The 19,590-nt window shown below is 39.9% G+C and overlaps 1 protein-coding gene across 3 annotated transcripts in view; it reads right to left on the bottom strand.

The window, feature by feature from the left end:
* The window catches only part of Rasgef1b (RasGEF domain family member 1B), a 35,123-nt gene extending 16,432 nt beyond the window's left edge, over positions 1 to 18,691 (bottom strand). The window contains exons 1-4 of one of the 3 annotated variants that reach the window (XM_047566406.1): positions 18,556 to 18,691; positions 7,125 to 7,307; positions 5,285 to 5,407; positions 4,759 to 4,890 (exon numbers count right to left, since the gene is read on the bottom strand). In XM_047566406.1, coding sequence (XP_047422362.1) covers positions 4,759 to 4,890; positions 5,285 to 5,407; positions 7,125 to 7,301 — 432 coding nt within the window. In that variant the 5' untranslated portion in view covers positions 7,302 to 7,307; positions 18,556 to 18,691. Of the gene's footprint in view, positions 1 to 4,758; positions 4,891 to 5,284; positions 5,408 to 7,124; positions 7,308 to 18,280; positions 18,444 to 18,555 lie in introns of those variants that run through there. The other 2 variants (XM_047566407.1, XM_047566405.1) reach the window with 2 other exon arrangements.
* Between the last annotated feature and the right edge of the window lie 899 nt (positions 18,692 to 19,590).

Below are 19,590 nucleotides of genomic sequence, written 5' to 3'. Positions count from 1 at the left end.
AAGCCATTTAAGGCTGAGTTGTGAGCTATTTTCAATCCCTCATCCCTGTTGCCCCAACTCTTCTACTTTTGTAACATGGAGCTACATTAAAACTCTAAGAACTTAAGATGTTTTCTTCAGTCCTCTGTCCCAAATGTCATAATACATGCCTACAGGAGAGTTAGTACTACTTGTTCAAATTACACAAGTATTTCCCAGCCTATTAAGACAAATAATAAACATTTTTGGGGTACTTTAGTTACAGTGTGTACCATCCAGAGTACAAAACACATGTCATAAAGTTGCAGTTTCACAGTCATTAAAGTCTATTTACAAGAGTAACCCACAACTGTCATTACATTACTACTCTACTGAACACAGTTCAGTGTGAATGAGGGACTTGTATTCTTTGTTAAAGCTTTCTAAGAAAAATCATATACTTTCTGCATGAAAAAATGTACTTGTTTCCAACAAAATAGTTTATAAAAAGAAAACTTTTTTTTTTTTAAACTATCGTACAGCAGGTGAGAGAGGATACAGATCTGTCCATTGACATGGAAAGGTCCCCAGGACACATCACTGAGTGGAAAAACAGGGTGGCAAACACTAGGTAAACACACACACGCACACACAAACTATACACACTGCTTCTATGGATGTGTGTATCTGTGCATGAATATGTATACACAAAACTGACAACAGTTGTTACCTTTATAATACAAGTGGGATTGGTGAAACTTTTGAGTATTTTTGCTTTGTGTAAATTGTTTTCTCTTTTTAACAATCAGAATGCATTCCTGTATTAATTGATTTATTAAAAATTAAAAAAATTCACTTTTCTACAGTAGGATTTCTGGGATAACATAAGTTCAAGACATGTAAGAAAATACTTTTTACTCAGAAAAGTCACACACAAACTTATTTTAAAATAGCACCCACCCATTATTTTACATCTCAACAGATATTCCACAGGAAATCTAATTCCTACATTATGTACCCATTCCACCTCCCTTCCTAGAATCCCCATGGAAAATACTTGAATCAGAAACAACCACATTCTCTTCAGGTTACCACATGAGGAGAAGCAACGAGCACACAACAGTTGAGGGTCACAGCCCACAGCTTGGATCCCACCTCCAGAAATTCTGACTGATTGGCTTGAGGTACAGTCTGCAGAGCATGTTGTAAATGCTCTTCAGGTGATTCTGACACATAGCGATGTGTGAGAACCCAAGTTCTACTAGCACATCTTGTGAAAGATTTTTATTCTGCATTAAAATTTTAGGTTTTTCCGGGTGAAAAGGGGACTAAGTAGGGGGATTGTATATTCTGGTTACCAGTGAGCAAAAAGACAACACCAAAACATAAAGGGGAAATGTACACAAGAGGATACAGGAGAAAGCTATTCAAGTAATTGTGTGCGTGCGTGTGTGTGTGTGTGTGCACGTGCACGTGTGCATAAAAGGAAAACAGAGGGAAACAGAATATGTGTGTGACCTCTTTTAAAAGTTTCCTGCCTCCATTTGATTTCATTTGAGAAATCAAGTTTTGTGTTATTAAGCATGCTTCCTCACTGAGTCATGAATTGCTAAATATGTACTTATTCTTTTTTATAACTTCAAATGCCAGCGACAGTAATTACCTGGCAAATAAAGATAGAAGTTCTTATTATAAAGACCAGCCCCTTAAGGAAGAGAAAATTGCATTCTAGCCACTACAGTCATTTGTCATGTAATTCAATCATTAATTCCATTTCATGTTTCTTGCAGGCATGTCCTAATAAACCACTTCATTTGGGGCAAATCCCCAGGGGAGAAACATATTAAGCCAAATTATGTGGAACTGTCCTAGCAGATACAGAAGAAGCTGACTAAATTATATATAGGGCACACCTGGCTTCACTGACTGCCAAAAACATCCCTGAAGCCAGAGGCAAGAAGCAACAAGTTGCAACTCAAGACCACACTCCTGCCACAGGAGGGAAATACCATTTTCCTATTGTAGTAACCCATTTGCCTGTTCCTTCCTTCCTTTGTCCTGCCTTCATTCATTCAAGCACTGAGAGTCTATTAAATGCCATGGTGAACAAAGAGGGCACAGCATGGAACCCAGGGGGAGCAAAAAGAAAGTAATAACAAGTCACAGAATGCTCTGAAGGGAGGGCTGGTGACAACCAGGAATGGAAGCAGGCATAATCTTAGCGGGGTGACCTGAGTAGGTCTATCTGAGGAGAGACACTTAAAGATATGACAGATAAAGAGCTGTCAAGCCAAGAGCTGGGGAAAGAGCATCCATCACACATTTGAGAGCTGGAAGGGATCTCAACACGGGGCAGTTAACTCCATGATTTATAAAGATGAGAAAGGAGCAAGGAATTTATGGGATTTGCCAAAGCACACTCAGATCAACCCACTGCCAGGTGTGGACCTGATTTCTGAATATTGGATCAAAGCAGCCAAAGAAACAGCAAGTTCCTGAGACACCCAGCCTGACAAGGCAGGCACATCTCTCCACTCAACCCCTAGTTCATTAGGTTCCTCAGTTAGACTTGGCTTATCTTCTCATCTCCTCTTTACATGCTCAAAGCCTGCTATATTTTCCAAAGTTTATTAAGTCTATGTTATTAAAATAGGAGTGCTGATAAGAAGGTTGGGTCAGAAGGCTGACTGGCCCTTTTCTCAGCATTATGAAGCCTCCTCTACCCAACTCTTGAATGGCTCTATCTTGTTCTAAAATAAAGACTGGGTTTCATTTGGTCACAGATAGAAATGATCTCCCTCTTTAATGCCCATGACAAGAAGGAACAAAAGGAACAAAATTCATTTGGCATTTTCAAATCACTAACATTTTATCTTAAAAAGAAAAAAAAAGGTTTTTAGGTGATTCTTTAAGGAAAAACTAAGTTATAATTTCTATGTTGTAAAAGGCAACACAGGGAAAGAAGATAAGCCGACTACCATACAAAGTAGCTACACACACTTACCTGGAAGGTAGAACTAAGTGTCTGACTCAGGGCTTGGCCTTTATGCAATAAATGATCTGTGATGCCACCAATCTTTTGAGCAGATTGTCATAAATCAAGGTCATTGAGCCTGCAATGACCCTGCCAAGCTACCCAATAGCTAACCCCTCTAACTTAAGTCTTTTTATAAAACTGCACTGTGAGGCTTAATGTGTGCCTCTGTGAATGAGGGACCCATCAATCCAAACCTGGCAGAAGCCAAGACAGGCAAACGGGCAAAATGATTACAATAGTCACAACCTGCGAAATGACTCAGGAAACGACCTTTAGCCTTGCAGAAAGTTATCTTGAGCACCCAGCTTCAATATCATGTCACAAAGTAACAGTGAAAAGGTTAAGTCCTGTTTTGTGAGACCTAATGCAGGAAAGCCAAGTTCCAGTTTTTTAAGTGGGGAAACTTAATATAATTTTAGTTGACTTCCTCTTTGCATTGGGGAAATGGCATGAAAACCATTAAAACAGATTGGGGTCTTGTTAACATTATCTTTACAGCACACCACTGAAAGGATGAATTCCTCGTGAAGGTTATGTGTGATGGGAATGTATTTTCAGATGAACAAAACAAGATATTACCGCCACTGCTCACAGTTTCAGCCCATTCTTCTACATGAAAAGGTTATATCTGTACTGAAGCAACTTGTTTCCAGAAAGTTTCCAGCAACAACAGACACTACAAAGACATCCTTAGGGCTCAACAAGTCTCAACACTGAATACTAGCCCTCCAGGCCTGCTTCAAAGGGAATAACCTTGAATTTGTCACAACTAGTTAGTTCTTATCAAAGGCTCAATTGAGGGAAGTGGTATTTATGGAAGATTATCTAAGAGACTTTCAATCTCCACCTATTCTAGGTCCTAGCCTTGAGTCAACCTCCAGCAACAGAAGACTTGGGTTATTTTCTCTGTCTTCTCTTCATCCCCCAACGAATTACCTTTGTTAATTTACACACTAATCTCTGGTCTCAGTTTTATCAAGGAATACTCATTATAAAGAGCACTATAAAGAATATCTTATTCAATTCTCATTTTAGGTTCCCTAATCGAAAACTCTTATTGGAAAGATTTACTTATTTATGCATGTGTGTATGTATGTTTGTGGTGTTGGGGACTGAAGCCAGGGTGTCACACAATCTAAGCAAGTGCTCTACCACTGAGCTATGCCCCAGCCCTAGGTTTATAAATTTTCCCTCTAATGCACTGAGGAATTAGTACTTTTTTCCCTCCTTAACAATGAAAATTAAATAACCAGTTGCATCTCCCTTTTATCTGGAACTTAAACTCACCCCACAGCAGTCCTTTCCAAACCTACTGGCTCTCAATAGTGGCATATTTGTTTTTTCCCTTCCCTGGTCCAGACTGTCTATTTCTATTGATGATTGATTAATATGCCACTGATCAACTGCTACACTAATATGCTATTTAAGTCTATTAGTGCTTATTAATATGTTATTTATTATCTTGCTAGCTCTGTCAAACCTTTTTGGAAGAAAGAAAGATAGAAGTAAAGCAAAATCAAAACATACTGGCAACATGAGTCCCATGCATGAATTCATATGAATATATCCCCAATTAATCATAAAACTCCAGATCATATCCCTTTGAAGTGGGATGGAATAATCACCGCCCCCCACCGGACATACAGAGGAGGACAATAATACACTATGCAGAGGGTTTGCCCAAAGGCAGAACCGAAAAGAAGTGTTGAAATTCTGAGGCACCATCTCCCTCCCAGGTTATGTGCTAAATTCATGTTACCAACCTCCTCGCCACTGGCTATTCTGTGAGCCAGATCTTTTAAGTTTCTCATCATTCTTTCATCCCGAAAATCATAAGGAAATGTCTCTGTCCATTCAGTCAAGAGCTGAAGAATTTTAGGTGCAATTTTTCTCATCTGGATATAGGGAGAAAAAGCAAATCTAATTCAGTGGTATCTATTGTCATGAACTATATCAAATAAACAACAACAGGGTCAGTTTAGTGTAAAGTCTTTGGGGTTGAAGAAGCAGCTCTAATCAAGCCCCCGCCCCCACCACCACACTACGCCCCACTGTGTCTCCACCAAGTGCAACTAAATTATGGCAGTATCCAGGGATCCACCGTGGCATTAGGTTTGTGTGGTATTCTTTAAACTATTTCCCATTCCTAAGCACAGCCATGATGTCACTTATGCTTTTCATCCTGGGGACAAGCTAGGGTCACTTAAGGTAACCAACTTCACAAAATCTGAACCTTAGAGTTAGTAAGTCTAAGAAAAAGCAATTATGAAGTTTGAAATGTTTCATTACCTTGTCACTATCAGGATCACTTAGTCTCTGGTGCTCAACACATAAGTGGCAGACTTTGGCCATTAGTTCATAAGGATGCATAAATAACCGAGAACTGAGTAGGAAAGTAAATATGTACGTCCTCTGTGGAAGGAAAAAAAAAAGTCATTGTTACATACTTTCTGAAATTCATATCTTTCTTATATATTATACATCTTAGTTCATGAAGCTCTCTTGATCAAAGTTAATGTGCTACAGTTCCAAAAGTATCGGAGTGAGACAGTAAGATGGATTTCTCCTTTACCTTCAGATGTGTCTTCTCCCTTAAACCATACTAAAAATAACAGAAGTACAGGATAAGTTTGGCTCCTGAAATTATTCAGAGAACATTTCACATTTATCCTCAGGCAGCTGGGATATCAAGACACATAATTCACTCTAGTGAAGAATGAAATTCAACCCAGAGAGATAAATCTAACTTAAACATACCACACATGCAGAATACGGTTCTGTGTTCAAATATTATGGTAATTCAATTGAAACCAAAATAAAACAAAAAACAAACAAAACAAAAAACCCACCACCTCTCCCACATTCAGTTCAAGAATTCTCCAGAGAGTACAGTGTGGCACACTGAAATGTTTGTGTCAGAATATTTGAACACAGGCTTTCAGGAAAACTATTTACTTGTTCAAGGGCTAAGCAATTTGATAAAGCACAATATTGCACTATATACTTTTCTTTAACCACATTGTCTCCCAAGAAGCCAGTAATGAAGTGGTGCTTATTTGTTATAATAGTTGCAGACTCCCAGTGAAAAGAGAAATTCCATGGTTTTTTTTTCCCCCTTAGGCGCCTTTAGTAGCTCATAAATGCTTACAGGGTTGAACAAGGGATTCCTTTTATTTTTGATTACAAGTTTTCCCTGTGTGGTAACATGTTTGAAAATGCTACGTAACAATTCACACACAGAGAGATAACCCAGTAAGAAACATCATGGTGAATTATAGTGGCATGCACAAACGATTCTTTGTGCATCAAGGATATTCATTATATTTATAAAAACTAATGGATGTGGTCTCTAGATATTTTCCTGAACTCTCCATTAATAACCAGCTGCTGAGTAAATTTCATTGTCCTACTAAAATCAGTTCCGTAGAGATAGCTACAGTACAAAAGAAGGGGGAAAAAACACTTGCCCCAGAAAGAAAACCTGCATTTGACTACTGATGCTGGGACAAATCCTCAACATTGTGAATTTCAATTTTCTTCCCTCCACTCTCTTGGAATTACTGCGAAGATTGAGATAATGTGTCATGAATTCCCTAATACTTAAATGTACCATCTATCCAAGTGTAGGTTATTAAGGTAAAACAAAAGCAAACATGCTATATGATGTCCAACTGATGTCCAACTGATAAATCATTGCATCTTGAGTTTATAGCATCTTCTCTCTTCCATATACTTTCCTACTTTTCTCAGCAGAGTGATGGTATTATAAATAAAAAGGGCATTAAATACCATAAGCTGGGAGCATCCAATGTTTGCTGGCATTTTTATTTATGAACCAAGGTGTATGCATGAATCAAAACAGTACAGATACTTCATTCAGGTGATATCAGACTACCTACAATGTGATACCTAACCTGAAAAGAAACTGATATGGAGACTACGCCAAAATCTGATCCATACCCAGGTTCAATTTGACCTGAAAAAATTCAATAATCGATATGCAATTTCTTATTAGAAAAATCTTAGCAACCCATATATAATAATTGTATAGTATACATGGTCCCTATATATTATGTTATCATTTCTGCTTAATACCAAGGGTGGGTTTCAGAGGAACATGAATACCTACATCTGGGTAGTAATCCACATTAGGTACTAAGTGCTGGATAAGTGCTTCCAGAGACCCGGAGAGGAGGTTGTTGTCATGGTAATACAACCCTCCACAGCTGTCCTCTGCAGACTGATAGAGGTTTCGGTTATAACCACTGCTGTCAAACATTGCTGAAAAGGGAGGAGTCTGAGGCATGCTTTCCTAAAAGGAATAAAAAGAAGAAAACACGGTTTCAGTAACACACAATAAGGAAAAAAAAAAAAAAAGCTTAAATAGGCAGTAAGCTTTAATGGTAATGAGGACACGCAACAAACCACCAAGAACCAAGCTGCTGTGTGAGTACCATGGATATGCACACTTTTGAGTACCAATTCAATCAAATACCATAAAATATATATACCAAAGGATCCAATCTGGACTTAAATCCAAGCCTCTGGCTGTCATATTTAGATATCACTCCTTCACATTTGGTACTAAAGTACTGCTTTATTCATCAGGGAATCCTAAGGTGGAAATGTGTAGGCCTCGAAATTTGGCTGGGAAGAGTCACATAGTGCTTAAGAGACAGCCAACAGCACTGTACATATGGAGAAACACCAAAACTGTAGCTGAAAAAACTAACATGCACAAGAGGCTTAGGAGCAAAGTACACAGGGCGTGGTTGTGTACATCTGCCTGTACCAAGAGATGAATGTTGACTCCCATGTTGACCAGATCAGATGCTGTTGATTTTCACCCCTTTGTGTCAAATTCTCAGGGTGGGAGGTGTGTATAAAGCCTCCGTACTCAGTAAACATACTGGCTGAGGAGGCACCTGATTTGGGAACAAGGAGCACTGTGACAGTCCTTGAGATAAGTTACTCCTTTCCATCTGTGTGCCTTGTAACTCACAAAGCCCTTGTCAGAGGGCGCTTCATAGAGGCCAGAGGTTATTAAGTTATTACTTGGATTCCTAGGGACACAGCGCCTGGCCCTGAGAACAGACTGGGGTTTCTGGCGGCATGTCTACACAATGGAGGCATTCAAGAGTTGCTGAAACTGGGGGTTTCAGAAAGCAAACAATGAGGGGGAGCCAAACTCCAGGCCTTGGACTAACAGGGACAGGGCTTGTGGAGGCTGCAGAAGGACACAACCTGGACTAATCCTTCTTTTCAAGATGCTGAAAGACATTTGCATCTGAATGGGGGTGGGGTGTGGAGCTCTGTCTGAGAAGTCACATCCATCAGTCCACTTGCATCTGTTCCAGCCACAGTTAATGGAGGACACAGAGCATCACAATGTGAGCACGTGCCTAGGCAGGAGGGGGCCAGGGACGGGTGGGAGTGTGAGGCCAGCACCTAGGAAAAGAAACATCAAGAAAAATAAATAGAAAAAAGCTTCCTGTTCAGGCACTCTATCCCATCCATGAACTAGTGCTGAGGGAGAATTTAAAGCAATCTACAGAAAAAAATAGCCACAAATGGGAAGAAAGTGATTATTGAGAATCACTCTGGGGGATTTGCCACTACAGGGTCATGGCTGCCATGCCTCTAACTTAAGTAAGTAAACATGGCCATCACAGCCAAAGGATCTGGGACTATGGGATGCAACATTAACACAATTCCTCTGCAACCCCCTAACTTAATGTTAACATTTTATTTATTTATTTAACTCAATGTTAACAGTTTAGAAGGCAATGGACAAGAGTACATTTCTTCCTCTTCAAATTGCCAGTTTTCATGAGTATAATTCATGTGTAATATAAGCATAGAAAATAGGTCATCCTTGGTGGGAGGAAAAAAAATCAATCCACCCTTGTCATAAGAAACAGAGAGTGTCTTCCAACTAGGAGGCCTGGACCTGAAAAGAGAGGCACACCTAAAAGTTACTTCTATAACTTTGAGGGAATCCTGTCTGGATTTGGTTGCCTGTGGCTTAAAAAAAGCTTTTCATGGTTATAAGCACAGTGTTCTTCCTATACTGGATGAGGAGTAAGACTCCCTTGAAGTGGGAACTTTTTCTGTCAGGAACCATGAATTTTCCCTGATATCCTCACTTAGTTGTTGCAACCAATCTAACAAAGTGCTTTTAGAAGATGACCGGCCAGGACTTGGGAACTCCAGAAAATCAGAAAATGACAAACATTCAAAGAGGTCATAGAAGTCATCTGATTCAGGCTACAGAAAAGAGTTCATTTCATTTTTCAACTGCAATCAACTACAAGTAGTTGCCTAGGGGTCTGAGGATGAGCGAGGAAGATTTGGAGGCTGTAATGCCATAAGGGAATGTGTATCCTGTGATTGGAAATGACTGTAAGATGGTCATGGATGCAGCCAGAGCCCCTGTGCCATCACAGCCAGGTCCAAGCTTCTTTTGCTACAAATGTGCAAACTGAGACCCAGGGAAGTGAACTGGAATGACCAAGCTAACATGACACAACCACGTGGTGCAGCACAAAGTAAGTGGATGGAACTCCCTCGAATCTTGCACCCCTGCTATCTTGGGCTTTTCAGTAAGTAAGCACTGACCCACAAAACAGCCACAGGTCACTCAGAGTTCCCTTTCAAAGAATCAGCACGAAAAGCCACCAAGCATTGGTACTTCTTAATTATTCATTCCTATAGAGCAGACAAGGCCTCAGATCTGGATAGAATTCAGATTTAATGAAGTCCTAACTGTGGCACTTAACAGCTGCAGAATCTTCAGAAAGTTACTTATTATGCCTGATTCCCAGGCACATTTTCAGACACCTTCAATTTTGCTTGCCCCTTCCAAAATCCTAAATTATTAATACACACTAACACCCAACTGCCACTTTTCTTTATACCAAAGTTCTTAGAATATTATTAGAGTTATGGCAGAAGGCTTTTTTTATTTATCTTTGAAAATGTACCTTTCACAGGATTTCTTTGAGGAGGGACAAAATATCAACACTTAAAAACTCCCTCCAAGGAGGTACCAAAAGAAAACACTGCAAATAGCAATGGAATCCAAATCGAGGTAAAAAGATTGGGGTTATTACTTATTACACTTAAAAATCAATTGTAAGAAGAGAATATATCATAGTATGTTTTCCACTTTCGAATTAGCTCAAAGGTGTGTCATGGCTAATCAGCTAGTTTCTTTTCCCAGGTGCCACCTTGACTGTTGAACTTGCCCACAACAACAATCAGCTACTGAGATGAAAGTCACTCCAGGAGAAGGGAGCCTCTTATTTACATACCGTGGGCAATTTTATCTACCATACCATATACTCAAGACAGCATCTTTTCAATTCCTTAGCTCTTCTTCTTTGTTAATTAGTCTTACATTGTTTTCACTAAGACATCTCCAGTGTTGGAAAAGGTCTGCACATTCCAGAGGTCTTTATGTCTCTCAATTCCCCTTAAGAGGTCTCTCTGGAGATCCACAGTGTGGTAGGCTCTGAGAATTTCATGACTTCTGTTTGTGTGTTTACTGACTACAGATGCCTTTCTGGATTCTGCAACCTCCCCATGAAGCTCATTTCCTCATCCTTTCTTGACTGCGGAAGAAGCTGAAACCCAGGAAAACTTGCTTGGGTTACTCATTAAGGAACAGAAACGACAGGGTTCCAAACCTAGGTCCTCAGATTCCAGGTACAAAATTTATGACAGGGCTCATGTTATACTCTAAATAATCTTCTTTGAACTTCTAATGCTTAATCATAAAATGAAAAGCCTGTTAGTCTGTCTCAAATTGCAGGCTATTAGGATAATTTATATGTTTTACATGATCTACATAAATCCTTGCTCCAAAGACATATTAATACCATTAATTACTCTTATTAAAAAGTCACACTGTCAACAGCAATATTGAAGCTACTGACCTTTGCAATCAAAGCAGGGTTTCATCTAGAAACAGGCCTCAGAGACTCCAACATGTACTTTAAAAAAGATACTTTAGTATCTTTAATACTGGGATGCATGTAAACAATCAAATGATGAGAAAACATGCTTAATGGACAGTGTTGCTTCAGCAGCATATGAAATAACAGAGCATCTTACAATAAATGGCACCGTGGATTAAACGAAGCACATAATATTTGCTTGTATTTATCGTATAGATCTTCAGCAAAAAAATGTAATGAGACAAATGACCATGAGAAATATCATAGTTCATCATACACTCATTTCTGGATAATCTCAAACAAATGGCCACACTGTTTTAAGAAGGATTAACTGCCTATGTAACGGATAAACACAAGAAAAATTAAGCAGAATGGTACAGAAAGTGCTGTTTGTGAAACTTAATTTATTAAGATAAACAGTAGTTTGTTTTCTCTCAAGTGTCTGCCTTCTTATTACCCACACCTAGAGCTATTGTTTGTTCAGTATTACTTAGATTTGATAGACAGGTCTTTAGTTTTACCTGCTTTAAATTTTGGAATTGAAAAGTAAGAACCAACTAAATATTGACTTGGTTGTTGTTAAGAAAATAAATCTCATCTCCAAAGTACTGGACATGAGAATCCAGAAAAGTATTTATCCCTGGACACTATTAATTCCAGCAATCACTTGCTAATGATTTTTCTAGGGATAGAAAGGTTAGCGTGAGGTTGCTCTTAACCTTTGGCTTCCATTCTTTTTTTTTTTTTTTTTTAAATCTTAGTGTAGTCCTGCCGCCTTCTTTATCTACAGCAACCTTCTTCTTTCAGCTCTCACCACTAATATTTTCTGTCTCTGGGGTCTATAAGCTCTCAATTTACTCCTCTCTATACTTTCCAACATAATGTCAAAACCAGCCTCTCCACTATTCATCAGTCTTCTTTAGCACAGAGTTTGCCCAGTCCAAAGTACCTCTCAATGGAGGCCTGCTAATCAAAAACTTTGTTTAGGAAACACTATTTTCCAAAATTAGAATGTGACAAAGCAGCAAGAATACTAGCTTAATTTACTGTTAAATCAAACTTCAAAGGAGTAAATTCCCTTAGAAAAAGAGATTTGCATGAGGCACATGAAAAACCTACTGACTATTCAAATCCCTATCATTAACACATAATGTAGACTTTGAGAGCCAGGCTCACAAAGTTTCATTTGTAAGCCATTTCTCACCATTCATAATATATTCTATTCAGCCAGTGGTCCTTAACTTTTTTAAGGAAATCACAAACTTCTCCCCTACTATGCCAGCAGAAATATACCAACAATATACTTTAAGGGAGTTCTCTGACCGCAGATTAAGAGACCCATACACTAACTTGGACAGAACCTCTATGTCATTTCTCTATCCAAAAGCAGGAGAACATGGTAGATCAGTACATTTAAGACCAGCTCCTTAGAAACCATGAAATACTTTTTTTTTTTTTTTTCAGGTAACATCAAACAGATTGAATTGAAAGAATACAAGAATGAAATTCCTTTGGTTTAGGTGGAGCTACTGAAATAGCGTTCTTTTCTTCCCTAAATTCACGCAGCATTTTAAGGTAGAAGAAGATACAGCTAGACAGTGGGAAGCAGATTTTGGATTTTAAAACAATAAGCTGAGCTAAAAGAAAGCTTAGAGCCATAAAAATTAGTGTGCCAACTATAGGTTATGCTGGAAAACTTTCAAGAGGAAAGTTCCAATAGGAAAGTTATACCCAACCTAAGTAGAGAAGATGAATATTCTCTCTTAAAATTAATTTGGTAAGCTGAAAAGTTGGTTGACAGACACGACATCTTACAGGGGCTGCTAATTTGGCCACAAAGATAGATCATGTTCTTCCAAGGACCCTGAAAAAGTTCAGCCTGACATTGATCCAGCAGCAAGGAAGCCAGCTCTGGGTGATTTACAGGATGAATAGATTTGAAAGGCATGCCTAATGGTTTCAAACCAAGTAAAGCACCAGATGAAAAGCTGCTTTTTTCTAAACAGCAGACTGTGTTTGAATTAGCGACTGCTTTGCACAATGTTATTTATGATGAAGCAGGTGCACCAGAATAAGGTGGTTTCAGGTGACGATTCAAATTGGAAAAGAGGTCAAGGAAAATATGGGTGTGGGAACTAAATCAAAAGATATCCTTCAATGTCTGTTATAGGTGCTTTGTAAACCTCTACCAGAATGTCATGTCAGCATTTCCTTTACACTCAAGAAAACAAGATAAAAAATGTAGAAGTTCATGAAACAAAAGATTTTTTTTTTTCAATACACAGAGTGCAATATTTAATAAATGCAAGGTCTTTATGTTGACTATGGTATTTTAGCATCTGTCCAAATGCTGGACATGTGTCCCAATTCAAAAAAAAAAAAGTAGAGAAAAAACCACTTAGTAGACAAAGCCTTATCATAACTGAACTTTGAAAGCATATTTGTTTAGTGAGGAGAGGTTTAAAATCCTGGAATTATAGGTTCCCCAATTCCCATCTAGATTCCAAAGGAACTTTGCACTTTGGTGAGGCACACCTTCAATAACCCATTTCTTTCTTTCTTCATTTGAAGTTTGTAGAGCCCTGAATTAGGAAGAGTTCATATATTTCTCCAGCAGGTATCGCAGATACTTTTAGCCTTCTTTTGGCAATGTGAGATCTTAGCACACAACGACTCACTGCACACTCACAGGGTGTACCTGCCTGTAGATTTGATTCAAGGTGAAAGGTAGAAGTCCAGTTTCTGACACTACCTAAAACATAGCTTATTTTGATCTTAAAAATTTATAGAAGATTATACTCTCACTTCTTTCCTTAGGGGAAGTCTGAAAGGCAGAGATTTCTAAGAGCATCTGTGGAAACTGTAGAAAAGTTACCCCTCTGCTAACCTCCTTGAGAAAAAGAGGTATTGTGTGGAGAAGGCGACACAGTAGACAACACAGAATCACCTCACTTCTTTGGCATGTGAACAGAAAGTAACTAACTCCAAGATAAGTACATTCTTTGGAACTGAGTCCAAAATACTTAGCAGATTTCCCAGTTAAGGGAGGACAAAAGTCAGTGTTTTTGAGAAAGGAAGATTCTATTTCTCTCCACAATGAAAAGCTATGTTAATTCCTGGTTTAAGTTATAGGTGTTCATTCAAAAAGTAAATCTGCACTTTGCTTGATCTTTCCTGGATGCCACTTAAAAAAAAAATTCTTCACAAATTCTAATTGATGGAGGAAGGAATTGTCACTCAAATATTTACAATCTTTGGTTTCCTTTGAAGAAAAACAAAGCTAAAATTTGTTATCTTTTGTTTTGGTGGTGTTATTAGTAGTTTATCAACACACAAAATGACATTTCATGGCATTTCTGAATAGACCTGGAAATTCATTTAAAACTTTTCCATGAAATGAAACTCTCCTATGTGGGAAGTCAACCTAGAACAGGCTGCCATTCCTATGTATTAACTGCCTTTAGGTCTGCAACTCCAAGCAGTTCTTGAGTTTAACAGTAGATGGCTCCTCATTCCATGCTTTTCAAATGGTTGGTGCTTTTTCAGCAATAACAGTTCGTGACGATTTAGAAAAGCAAAAGAAAGGCAACTAGAGTTCTGGGGAAAAAATATTGAGAAATTAGGGCTTATGATCATAGCATCAGCATTGCTCATGCTGAACAAATGAAGACATACTGGCTGACAAAGCCAGTCAGTTATGTTTCCCGATGTCTTAGATGCCCATCTATGATGAGAATTAGTTATTTCATTTTCCCAGAAGAATAAAAATGATCTTCTGGATAATCAAAAGCACCATTGTCTAATCAAACACTGTCAAAATGGCTGGGATCCTGGAAATGTCCCTCTTCTGCACTGTCTAATATAGTTGCAACTGGCTGCAGTGACTACTGAGCACTTAACATGTGACTCGTGCAACAGCACTAAATTTTTAATTTTGTTCAATTTAAATAAACTTAAGTGGAAATATCCCCACGTGGCTTGAGTCTGCCTCACTGAACAGTATTGATATGTGTAGATGAGTTAGCATTTATACATGATAGATCTCAAGCTAAACCATAGAATATACTATGGGGAGCACTTAAATAAAAATATTTTATATTTCTAACCCAGTTCATTGAGCACAAAAAAGATTCGACACTTAGAACACAAAATAGATCTGACTTAGTGTGGGCATTTTAAAAAGTACGATTTTCTCTATATTTTATTACATAACACAGTTATTTGGATAATTTTATTTTCTGGCTGCAAGTTCTTGAAAAACTGTTTATCCCTCCCCTTCCATTCTTCTTTTTAGCTAAATAGAATGATGCTGGTCTATAAGGTGTTTACCTTTCTTACAAGGCTAATTTTTACTTTGTGTTAAACTGATTTTCATATCAGGGTTTCCTAATAAAATTTGAAAAAACTGAATGACTTCATATATATATATATATATATATATATATATATATATATATACTTTGATAGAAAATAACAAATACATAAACCTAAGAAAAAAATGATCAAAAGAGTTAAAATTAGTAGATTATAACACTGACTTAACAGGCCAAGAAAAATTGTATTGATAATTAGTAATTTCTAATGTTCACACTTGTAGGAGAAAAACAAGAGAAATTCAAGAAAATATTTCCATATACATTCAGCAACAAAAAGAATTTCACTCTTCTCTCTTCATGTCCACAGAGCCGTAAAGTAACTGAATATCAATAGCACATCACTCCATCCTTCACTGTCCACCCTAACTGCAAATTCATGAAGACAGCACAAAATAAAGCAGTTATGACAGAGAGAAAAGGAATCCGGAAATCATGTAGTTCAACTCCCCATGTCCATTTAACAGATCCTGCAGGAACAGGGAGAGGACATGTGACTTGTTAGTGCTCCAGATCCACCAGACTCAAGTCTCCTCATTCCCAGGACAGAAATCTTCCCATAATACTAGGCTACAACTGTCAATTGGAATAATCGAAGCTTGTACAGATCTAATTTTTGTAGATTTTTGGAGAAACCAAAATAAAAAACAAAACAAAACAAAGACAACTATAGTTCTGGAAAAGAGAAAGGTGTGGAGAGGTAATACCTAAATTTAACCACTAACAATGACAAAAAAAAAATCCCCATAAATCTTAAGCAGCATGTTCAACATTACAATTTGCCTCTTTGAGATGTCCCAAATTGTTATAAAAACTTTTCCACTTACTATTTGTGACATCAGAAGTTAAGAGTCTCAAATCTTTAAACAGAGATTCCTTATTCTTCTCCCAAGAAAGGCAGAACACCCTCTTTTCCCTATCTCCTTCCCAGTGCAGTGCTCTATTTGGGATTATCCAAATGTTCTTCTCAAGTTCAATTCTTCAGGTAATCTATGGAAATTGAAAAAGCTGAGCCCATGAATTCCTGTGCCATACTAGGGATCTCACCAAGTGAGATGGGAACACCTTTCCAGATTTCCCCCTCAATTTTATTACCATATTTTCTTTCCCTTAAATGAGAGGTATTCTATTGACTTTATACAATCCATTGTACTCTCTTTGCCAGTAGTAGATTTTAGATTATAAGAATAAAATATTAGTAACAGCACAAGAACTATGTATCATTATGATAAATGATGAATACATATTTAATATTAGGTTAGACAGATGCTAACCTAGGGGGTGGGTGATAAATGCAAATACTTTTGTGGTGATTTTTGTCTCCAAAAGACAGTATGATCCCCATATATCAGGTGTGGTCAGTATCAGATAAAATGTCTAGTGGAGTACAAAAGATGGATCAAACTGAAAATGTACCATAGAAGAAGTTTTAAGAATTGAACCCTCCAGTAGACAACTGGAAAGTACAAGGCCAGTATACTTAGGAGCCAGAAATGTTGCCACCTCTAGGAAAACAAAGGAGACTGGCATGCAGGGGAAGAATGCCCACAAGAAACTTGCTAATCAGTGGCTGATATTCTCATCCTCAAGAAAAATCTGCTTGAAAGGAATAATACAACACTGCTGGTGAAATGTGACCTGGGTCAAAAGTGCCCTGGGTCCTCACAAATCTGCCCCCCTCCCCACACACAAAAAAACTGCTATTAATGTTAGGGTTTAACCAGCTGCCAATCTTTTCTTCTGCTGTGAAAATTTCAACAACCATTTTTATTCCTTTTTTGAAAAAATCAATTCTACATTTGCTCTAATCCTCATCTGACCTGTTATTTCCTCCTAAATCTCCAATTTGCTTAATTTCAAACCTCCCTGTTTCTTAGCATTGACTGACCACCATAGTTCAACTATGTTTAAATTAAGGCACAGTCATCACATGGCAAGCTCCAGCTACTGTTCTCTGGAGGAAAGAATAATTATTCACCCCATCTGAGTCTGACTGTGTCAGACATCATTCAAGAGTGCAACACCCTGATCCCTGGACTCTTCCCCTTTATGCACCCAGTTCAGAGACCCTCCCTGGCCATGAGAGATCACCAGGGCTAAATATAGATCTACGCACACCAGCAGTTCCTGACCATCATCACATGGTGGTGCTGACGAAGGACTCCTTGGAGACGCGTTCACCCAAACATACATACACAAAAATGTGTACATATCCATCTGGACAACCCATACCCACCAAATTCATCTGTGAAGACGATACAATTCAAAAGAGAAAAATGCTAACTAGATGCTGTCCTCACTTGCAACACCCTCTGCACTGTCAGAGGACTTAGCAACGTTGTTTGCTTAAACTGCGCCAATTTGGTTGGGGTAAAGTGGGAAACGAGTCAAACCGTACATACACATACACCCCAGCTCCCCGTTTTGCCCTTTCCTCTTAAACAACACTGAAACTGTTCCCACGGCTCTCCCTTAAAGAGGAGCTTCCCTCACGCTGTCTGCCCAAGAGGCTTCCAGGTACCCCCACCTTATGTTAGTATCGCCAGGACAGGTGTCCCAAGGTAACTCGCTGGAGCTCGGACTAAAAGCAAAGCGACTCGGTGGTTCCCAGGCAAACCTAGGTGAACCGAAGAATGAAAGAACTGAGGGATGAGAGTCATGACTCCTGTCTCCCTGTCCCTCCCTAAGTCACACTTTAGATAACACGAAACCGGTAACAAAATAAGCACCCTATACACATACAAAAGCAAGAGAAAACTCGCAAGTAGTCGGAAACAATCTAGTTTGCACAGAAAGAAAAGAGAGTGGAAAAGGATGAAGGTGACCAGCCTCAGACAAACCGTCAAACACTACCAAGATCCCAAAAAAGAAGCCCAGGTTGTGGGACTGGAGAGGAAGAAGCAATGCACAACCCAGCGTATCCCTGCCCAGGTTCCAGCGGCTCAGTCTAGCACCTGTTGGGACCCGGGTGGACCCAGAGGCCGGCGGCGGCCAGGCAGAAGGCTCCCCCATCCCCTGCTTTTCCCGCTCTCAGGGTCAGCTCGCTCGCCCCGGGATCTCCCTCCGCCTCGGAGCGCAGCCGGCAGCCAGGGCGCAGTCTGAGAGCCCGGCTCATTCCTCGTGCAGCTCTCGGATCTCCCAGGAGAGCGCAGCGCGCAGCCCCGTCCCGCGTTCACCCCCGGGGCTCGGGTCCTTCTCGGGAAAACAGCCCAATCATGGGACAACCTACCCGCAGATAGACCCCGGGTCCTCCGCCTCCTGGCTGTTTGTCGCGCGCCTACCAATACGACCAAAGGACAGGGAAGGAAAGCGCGCGGGAAGAAAGGAAGAAAATCCGCCTAACCAGTCGGGTTCCTTGTTTATACTGAAACTACGGCACCAGCACCCGCGCACACCCCCTTCGGGGTGAGAGCCCGCCTCCAGCTCCGGCCGCCAGCCCCGCCCCGCCTCAGGGCGCGGACCAATCACCGCGCAGTTCACCGCCCACGCCGCCGCCGCCTCCGCCGCTCTGGGACTTGCCAGTCAGGCCCAGTGGGCCGGGGACTCCCGCAGCGCTGTCGCCCGGGTCCCCTCCCACGCTGTGGAGACTGGCCGGGCCAGCGCGGCGGTGTTGGGACTCACTACCGCATGCGTTTCATGCCGAGTGCACCGGCCCGGGGCTGTTTTTGCAGTAGTGGGTACGCATGTGTGTGTTCATTTACCCGCGTACTACCTGTAAATACCGGCCCGACTCGTTATACAGTATCTATTAACATAATTATGAGCTGAAGGTTACTGTCCATGTAACTTTCAGAAAAGAGCTAAGAGAAACCACCAAACATTTGCTCTGCAAGTATTTACCAAGAGCCTGAGTGCTAGGCATCGTGCAAAACGCTGGGGGCACACTGGTGGCAAAAGCAGGCTGGTCCCTGCCATTATGAAGCTTACCGGGTAGACGACAAACGTTAAGCAAATATTCACCCAAACAAGATGCGGAATTGCAACTGTTAGAAGTTCCACAAAGGAAAGGAACCTACTCTGTGAAATATGATTCTGGAGGCAAGGTGGGGAGGCTAGTTACCCCGTGAAGGCGGTGTTGTCATGGTAACCGCATACTTAACGCTACCATTGGCTACTTGATAACTATTTCAGAAAAAAAGGTAAAAACCTCAATACTTCACCTATACACATAAAAGAAGGCCGAGGAAACAAATGATGGCAACAAAGAAAGAGACCCCTGGAGAAAATGTACATGATCAGGAGACTCTTGGCAGCCTCGTGAGCT

The sequence above is a fragment of the Sciurus carolinensis genome, chromosome 10 (assembly GCF_902686445.1).
Source record: "Sciurus carolinensis chromosome 10, mSciCar1.2, whole genome shotgun sequence".
Classification (NCBI taxonomy): Eukaryota; Metazoa; Chordata; class Mammalia; order Rodentia; family Sciuridae; genus Sciurus; species Sciurus carolinensis.
The sequence above is the reverse complement of the archived record's forward strand: the minus strand, read 5'-3'. Positions and strand labels throughout refer to the sequence as shown.